The sequence below is a fragment of the Aplidium turbinatum genome, chromosome 3 (assembly GCF_918807975.1).
Source record: "Aplidium turbinatum chromosome 3, kaAplTurb1.1, whole genome shotgun sequence".
Classification (NCBI taxonomy): Eukaryota; Metazoa; Chordata; class Ascidiacea; order Aplousobranchia; family Polyclinidae; genus Aplidium; species Aplidium turbinatum.
In genome coordinates, this window is record NC_137474.1 from 6,095,573 (window position 1) to 6,104,274 (window position 8,702).

At 38.6% G+C, this 8,702-nt stretch overlaps 1 protein-coding gene across 1 annotated transcript; it reads left to right on the forward strand.

Moving 5' to 3' along the window:
- The first annotated feature begins 2,117 nt into the window (after positions 1-2,117).
- Positions 2,118-4,216, forward strand: LOC145766125 (uncharacterized). Its single transcript, XM_082577782.1, has 4 exons — positions 2,118-2,247; positions 2,705-2,828; positions 2,970-3,117; positions 3,427-4,216. Exons 1-4 carry the CDS (start codon positions 2,118-2,120, stop codon positions 3,724-3,726), a joined length of 702 nt encoding a protein of 233 aa, XP_082433908.1. The 3' UTR covers positions 3,727-4,216.
- The last annotated feature ends 4,486 nt before the right edge of the window (positions 4,217-8,702 follow it).

Below are 8,702 nucleotides of genomic sequence, written 5' to 3' on the forward strand. Positions count from 1 at the left end.
AACGAGAAGCAAAAAATATACTAGAGTAGTCCATCACTACCGCACTGTTTGATTTGTTGTGATGTAATAATACCAAAAGTAGCAATAAAGCGAGCAACAAGATACGCACGTCACACGTAATTCACCTTAAATAAATCACGGGAAGAAAAGTAAGTTAATTTTAGGTTGATTCAACGTTCGAGTCAGCACAAATCGATTTAATTTTTCGGCGTGTTATATTGCGTAACAACAATGCCCAATAAGAAATTTACGTTCGTTTTACATTAATTTGACATCTAACAACGTTGAATGATCCATTTACGCATTGCCGACGCTAATTTTGAAGACTGAATATATCGCATCAATAAAGTATATTGTGATGTCACTTGCATCCTGCTTATGTCAGACATCACCGTCCTGCTGGGTCAATCAATAATAACAATTCAAGCATAGACAGTGTGTATTGTGATTTATTGGGTGCTTTGGTTTCTTTCTAATCCTTTGTGATTATAAGTGGCAAAGTACTTTATTCACAAAGCCGTTTGCGTAATTTTTTTTTCGGAACTTCATGGCGGACAAATGCGGCCGACGGAAGGGCGAGACTCGGCGGACAAAATGTTGGTTTTTGTAGGTTAATCGCGGCCATGGCCGCGATGGCCGCCTTCAGTTTCGAGGCCTGAACTGTGATTTCAATTTTAGGTTGTCCTATTAGCAATGTATTATTCCTAACATGCTCCACAGATCTTGCAACCAGAAAAGATACTTTTCCCACTGTTCAAGTGTTCAAAGCCCGTCTACCTGCTTGAAGCAGAGAAATGTCAAGGTTCATAATAAACATGTTCATCTGTTTCTGCAAGTCCACCAAAGTCCAAAAACCCAATGCTTCTATAGTCTGAGCGTAAAATGCGAAAATATAGGGCTGCCTGGAATAAATTGCGACCTTAACAAATTTGGTATCGTTGGAAAGCTTAATTCCTCTAGTTTAGGATTATCACTCTCCTCCAACCAGGGACCCTTGGCAAAAAAAGTTGTGGCCGTTTTTTAAGCAACACCTTGCGCCGCTAGTGGCGCAGCTAATCTAGCTATGTTTTCAGCAGAAACAGCAAGCCGTGTAAAATTCTGGCAGTCGAAGTTGCTCCGGTGACCACTGACCAGCTTATTAGCCATGTAGTGGTATCCATCTTGAACTCTGAGCGTTGAACAAAAAGAAAAAAAATAGCCATGAGGTTTGTAAGTAACTAGGCAGTACTGAGTAGGTTTGGGACAGCAAAGATTCTTGATCTACCACTCTGCACTGGCTGCAGTACTAGCCTAAATATCACAGAACTGAGTACCGTACCAGGCAAGCCTACCGTAGTTTAATTTGTTTTGGGAACTGTTTGCAAGAACATCATTATCGGTACCGTAAGTTATGTCAGGTTATTCATTTAATTTGGTTTGCAACAGAAGTCAAAACGTTAGATAGGGTTCCGGGCAGCAGGCGATACACAGGTGCACTAGGCCTATAACAGTGTACAGTACGGTATGCTGGGCTATGATGAAAGTTAAAGGAAACAGGTCTAAATGTTTTTTACATGCAGCATGTCTTATCATCTCTAGCTTATGTTAAATTTTTGAATTTACTGTTGTTCTTTTAGTTGAGTTCTCTTTCATTTAACATCTTGGATTTTAAATGGCATTGCATGCAGGTGTGAAGTATTTGTACCAATAAATGCAGTATGGTAGTAGTAGTAGGCCACTGTTACCAGTGCACTGGTGCACAAACTGACAAAGGAAGGGTGTTTATTGAGACCTGGTAGCTTCTAGTGATATCCATGCAACAATACGTTTTCTGGTAATTGCACAGTTGCACACACTATCAGTTAAATAAGGAGGCCAGCCTACCAGTAGGAGCTATGGTTCTTGTTACTTCTGAGACCACCTGTGAAGGCTATAACATATTCAGATATAGATTAAGTTTGAAAGAGCAAATGTTCTGTGTGGCCATTTTTTTCCCAGGTCTGATGTTAGTTTTCTCTCTTTACAGCTTTAAAGATTTTTATGAAATACCGGTAATGATTTCTAAGTTGTATAGCTTAGTTTATTAAACAGTTAAAATTGATAGACTAGTTTTCAGATGTTATGGAGATAATTGAATAATGGAAAATCAGAATCAAGCTTTTTGTAATGAAAGTTTATGCATCAAATGCCAATCTCATAATGTATCAAAGCTTCAAGAAGTGAAACGAGGTGGACTGAAGACATTAATCAGCTATGCACAAAACATTGGTGACAGTCATCTTTATCAATATCTAAAAGAAAAAAGAAGAGAGCGAAAGTAGTTGTAAGGTGCATGAGGTGTGTCAAAAATTACTTGTTGTTTGCTCATGCTTGGAGTGGATGTGATACAACTTCTGCAATATATCAACAAGGTACCAATATAATTAATCAGCTTTGGTAGCAGTACATTTTAATCTTGCTTTCAGTGTTTTATCTATAGTGTTTGTTACAGTGTTTTATATATTTCTGAACTGCTTAAACCATGCTTGTCTGAAAGTATATACATTTTTACCATTTTCTGATCAGCTTTTAAAAGACATGCAAGAATTCAGATGGCAGTCATTACCAAATCCACTCAATATTATTCTAATATTGTAATACTTTTATTTGGAATGCCAATGCATGGAGTGTATGCACACATTATTTGGTGACAAAGATTAATTATGTCATCTGTCTTGTTGCTTAGGAAAGCTAAAGATGTTCAATTACCTGAAGAAGGAAGAATTTCAACAATCTGCTGATGTATTTGGGAGATTAGATTCTACACGTGAGCAAATAACTGATGCTGGAAGAGATTTGTTATTGATAAGGTTAGTTACTGACTTACTGGGACTGTATTGGTGCACAGTTAATTAAATGAAAATGAAGAAGAAATGAAAATGTTGCTGAGTAGCCTACCAGTCTGAATGAGATTCACCGATAGTAATGCTATATTTTGTTGATCCATCAAGCTTTAGTGCAAAACCTGCCGATTCACTTGGCCAACTACGGTACGTCAAGTACATGCAGATGGTTGCAACAGCTTCCACTGTTCATCCTGAAAGATTGCCACCCACCGAAGCTGCAATTCGTTTTCATTCCTTCAGAGTACATTTGCAGGTGAAATAATAGTGCGTAGCCTAATGGTATTGTAACACAATACCCGTAATCATTTAGTATAAAAGCGTCTTTGCTCTATAGATTATACCACTTGAAGATATTTTTCAAAAATTGTTTACTGTCGGTAACTTCAAAATATTACAGCAAATTGCGCTATTAAACTGCGGTAAGGAAAAGATGCAAGTTATAGCAAAACAAGTTGCGTTATAATATGACTAGCATAAACATGTGGTGTAGGCTACTACAAATCAAAAATTTTATGGCAGCAAGACTTGATTTATCTAAGTTGATATAAAACTGTTGCTTCAGGTATGTCAGTGGAAGCATCTTGACACTGAAATCTTGGATCTCGCACAATGGGGATGGAAAGCTGACGCAGCAGGTGCAGTTATGCCAATAAAGGCCAATTTAGATCCGGCACCAGAATGGCTATTGAACGTTGTACGATGCAAATGCAAAAAAGGAACAAAAAATCAATGTGGTACAATGTCTTGCAGCTGCAGAAAACATGGCTTAAAGTGCGTACAGCATGTGGAGAGTGTCGTGGGGAAACTTGTTGCAATCTCAGTTGTGTACAAGAAGACTGCCCTGAGGATTGCGACGGTTTGATCATGTTTCAATAAATTATCTGTTCTGCCAACAAATTAAAATCAAAATTTTACAAGTGCTCCAGTGATATTAAAAACGTTCTATTCCGTTCATATTGTACTCCAATGTATGCATGTCATCTGTGGGAAAATTATCATCAACGTAACATTAATCGCCTGCGTGTTGCCTTCAATAATGCATTTAGAATTATACACAATTTGCCTAAACATTATAGCGTACGTGAACATCAAGTCTTGTGCAACATTATAACATTTCATGCATTACTTCGGAAATATGTTTTTTCTTTTGTTGGAAGATGCGAAGTATCCGAGTGGTTAGCGCGTTGGGCTCGCATTCGAGAGCCTGCATGTTCGACTCCAGCCACCCGCACTTGCCATTGTTTCTCTGGGCAAGAAACTTTACGATCATTGCCTCTACCCAGTGATCGATTTCGAGTAATGGGTAGTACCAAATTTAAGTCATAAGTAGAGTAGACAACCGGAAACAAACATTGCCGTCGGCTGCAGCGTGGGTCAGGTGTATGTCGGAAGGCGTACACCGATGCATAGCGCTCAAGTCCGCTTTCCCGCAATGCAGGATAAAGATAAACAAACAAACAAACTCTATTGTTGCCTCCCTCATGAGGTCCGATTGCCATCGTATATCAAATTATCGTCTTCATTATAATAATTCTATGTATGCTGATATCTAGTTTTGGTGGCTGCCATGTCATCTGATTGTTTTTATCGTTCTGAATACTTTCAGTTCTTCTAACTTGCAACACTACCGTACCATTGTCTGTAAACTTGTAACATTAGATAGCCTATTTAGTGAGATTTTGTGCACTTGCAGTTTGTGTATTATTTCGTTGTTGTTGTTCGTTATTTGTGCATTTGCAGTTTGTGTATTATTTCTTTGTTTTGTATATTGACAGCTTTGTCTGATGCAAATAAATATTATTATTTGTGTAGCCTATTGCCCAAATTTGAGCTACCGGAAAGATTCCACTGGATAGTTGAGCTGTACTCCTCAGACATGGCATATCCACTAGCAGTGTGAGTCGAATTTTCACCGTCGACAAGAACAATAGTTACACGCCTTGGGCACTGGCAGCAGTGACCGAGTGGTTAGCGCGTTGGGCTCGCAGTCGAGAGCCTGCATGTTCGACTCCAGCCACCCGCATTTGCTGTTGTTTCTCTGGGCAAGAAACTTTACGATAATTGCTTCTACCCAGTGATCGATTTCGAGTATTGGGTAGTACCAAATTTAAGTCATAAGTAGAGTAGACAACCGGAAACAGACCTTGCAGTCGGCTGCAGCGTGGGTCAGGTGTACGTCGGAAGGCGTACACCGATGCATAGCGCTCAAGTCCGCTTTCCCGCAATGCAGGATAAAGATAATAAAACAAAAACACTCCACGGCATAATTATTGAAGTAAAGTTTTAAAAATTTTCGCATTTTTTGTATAATGCCCATAATATACTCTAGCCACTTGTAGCATTTAGTTTTGTCATTAAACCGGACCTGGGGTCAAAATGCCCCCTTGAATCATTATATGAAGCTCCGTTATGTCTAAAAACGATTTTTTAGAACAAATGTATTGGATCTGCAATTATCAATGGGCTGAGAGTAATAGGTAAGCAATTTTAATTTGATGACGTCAGAGTGACGTCATTTAAATATAAATAATATTTTATCATATGTGAGTTGTCTCTTTCTTATACACATAGGGAAAAAAGTTAAAAATGAGCCTAAAAACTTGTGCAAAAGGAAAAATACAGTTTCGCCACTAGCGGCGCAAGGTGTTGCTTCAAAAACGGCCATAACTTTTTTTGCCAAGGGTCTCTGATTGGAGGAGAGTGAAAATCTTAATCTAGAGGAGTTAAGCTTTCCAACGATACCTAGTTTGTTAAGGTCGCAATTTATTCCAGGTCAAAACGTTTTACGCTTAGACTACTAGCAAAGTGAATTTTTATGGTACAATACTTTATTTTTTTCCAATGTCATAATGCTGTGATGAATCCATAACAATTGTGTTATTGTAAAACTAATGTAGTACTAATAATATGATAACTACTATAGTGCATGGCCTACAACGTTAAACCTTAGTGTATTACCAGTATTCAATTCATTCATGAGCTGCATTATGACAAACATTATGTACATTGTGATGTCATCCACAAGCAATAATGTAAATTGTGATGTCATAGACAAAAATCTTGAACAATGAGTGTAAAAAAGGTCAAAATTTGCAAGTCAGAAAATCTAGCTTTTATCATAGTAGTTATCAAAATTAATTCAATTTTTTTATTTGACATGAAAGAGTATTGGTATAAGTCCAATACATGTGAATTTCAGTTCTTAATTTTTATACCCATTTTTTTTATAGGCCCTCAAAGTTTGGCCTCCGAAAAATGCATGTAGCAAGTTGAAACCTTTATAATCATATCAAGAAGTTCTCTGTCAACTTTTTAATTTACATTTTTGGTTTCCTTGGATCTTAAAATGTCTGTCTAGCAATTTTCAGCCATTTTGTTTGATCATAGGTTAAGAAATTGGAAATACTATAGGAAATTGGACAACATCACTGAAGCGGAACAGGCAAAAATGGTGATTTTACTAATGACCATAACTCTGCTAATATTTAAACTTTTTCAAATTTTTTTTTTGTATTCTTAATATTTCTTTGACATCTACAAGTATGCCAAATTTCAAAAAAATCTATGACATGTGGTGTAACCCATTTGCTCATTTGGCATGGAATGACCCATATGCATTGCGTATTGACCTCAACCTTAAATTGCCAGAATGTGAAGATTTGTGGATAGAAATTCTTCAAAAAACAGGTAAAGCATTTGTTATATGTGTCATGTATCGCCATCCAAACTACAGCTTCAATCACTTTCAAGATAAACTATGTAATTCCATATCAGCCATAGAAAACTCTAAACAAGACTACTTAATTTGTGGTGACATGAACATCAATCTTCTTCTAAAAAATAACAATCTATAAAGAGTCATTGAATTCACTTGGGTGTAATTGTCTCATCCAAAATGCAACCAGATTTCTTGTTAACAACACTCCTTCTCTTCTTGACCATATATATATATACTCAAACAACTGCAAACAAAACATTTCTAGTGGAATTTGTAAATATGACATATCTGACCATTTACCTGTTTTTGCAATCGTAAAGAATTCTACTGTACGCTTCTCTAATGTACATACTCAATACGAAAGGTCATGGAAAAATTTTGTTCTTGAGGATTTTTTGCTAGAATTGCAAGATGGTATGCAAAATATTGCTCTCCATTCTGCGGCTTTTAATGGATAGAGTAATTTCCTGGCAACAAAAATTCAACAATTGGAAACTTCACTAGTGTCAATCTCGGTGACCGAGCCTGCATCAATGATTCAAAGCCTCTACAAGTAAGCAAACCTGCCAGGATTAAGCTACTGCAAGAAGCTTTCCCAGTCCGAGGATAAAGATTCAATCAATCCCTGGTGAATATTTAACCTAGTGTTAGGCTTGGAAAAGCTCTCTTTTTAAGTAAGCAAGCTAGAGATGTACCGATACCAATATTTTGGCCAATCCCGATACTGATATCACTTTTTTAGGCCGATACCGATACTGATACCGATATTTTGGCCGATACTTTGATGTTACAAAAAGAAGCAATTTTGGTATTTGCAAGGAATTATATCAAATGCTAAGTTTTACCTTATTTGCATAAAACTATTAAAAAAAGCTTTGAATTGGCATAATTTATTAAAGATTCAAGAATCCAATCTCAACCGCATTGTTGTGTCATAATAGTAGGTTTTAGTAATGAAAGGCCACCGTAATTGATGATTGGGGTATAAGGAAAGAAACATTACATCATAATTGGGGTTTCTGAAAAATTAATAAAGTGTTTGCGCAAACTCTCCAAATAGGCTATCATAATTAATAATAAGATGTAAAATGTAAACCAAGTGATTTGTGTAGTCGCACAAAAAACTATTCGACAAGTAATGTGCAACCTAAGGGCGCTTGTCGTTTGGTTGAAAAGCTTTTGCCAGGCCAAGACTACCCAGGCGGCAAAAATGCACAATTCTGCATCGCTCCCACCCCGCCAAATGCTCAAAAAACCCGTGCAACTTGGCTGCCCCCAGCAAGCCGGCTCCACCAGTCGGCGATTCAACTTCCACCCTTAGCCGCAATAAACTCACCAAGCCAAAACAATGTCACGGCAGAATAAGTAGGCCCAAAAAGAAAGCAATGGGACCACTAATCCTCACCAAACCAACCAAAATGGTCTTGTTGCGCCCAAGATGACAACCTCATTGCGAAGAAAGGAGCGTCCCCCCCGGCCACCAGCACAAGGCTGAGCACTCACCAGCACAGCGAGCTGCCGTGACCCGCCAACCACAACGGTGCAGCTTCCACACTAGCCATTTCAATTCTTGCTACAAAACGGCTGCCGAGAAACATATAGTTGATTGGATGGTCTAAAAATGGCTAGCGTGGAAGCTACACCGTTATGGCCAGCGAATCGCAACAGCCCGCCGCACCAGTGAGCGCCCAGCCCCGTGCCGACAGCAGGAAAGGACACTCCCCCCCCCACAATGAGGCCGCCATCCCAGGCGCAACAAGACTACTTATTGATTAGTTCAGTGAGGATTTGCAGTCCCACCGCCCCACCCCGAGCCCACCCACTCCGCCACAACATTGTTCAAGCCTGGTGAGTCCACCACAACAAAAGGCGGAAACCAAATCACAAACTGACAGAACCAGCCCACCAAAAAACAACCAAGCCACACGGGTCCCTCAAACGTCCAGCAACGCAAAAACGATGCAAAACTACACATTCCCGCCACCTGGGTAGTCTTAGCCTGGTTTTATCCTCTGCTGAGAGTAAGAAAAAAAAACACAAATGATAAATATTGGAGAAATTGAGTCTCCTTCACAACTTAAGAATCGAACAACGCAAAACTGCTGAAACAAAACGTTTTG

What these genes read in the sequence shown, in the direction of transcription:
- LOC145766125 (XM_082577782.1), top strand. Translation starts at nt 2,118, where the DNA reads ATGGAAAATCAGAATCAAGCTTTTTGTAATGAAAGTTTATGCATCAAA. An exon ending in CAGCTATGCACAAAACATTG is followed by an intron (nt 2,248 to 2,704) that starts GTGACAGTCATC and finishes CTTGTTGCTTAG; the next exon opens with GAAAGCTAAAGATGTTCAAT. An exon ending in CCTTCAGAGTACATTTGCAG is followed by an intron (nt 3,118 to 3,426) that starts GTGAAATAATAG and finishes CTGTTGCTTCAG; the next exon opens with GTATGTCAGTGGAAGCATCT.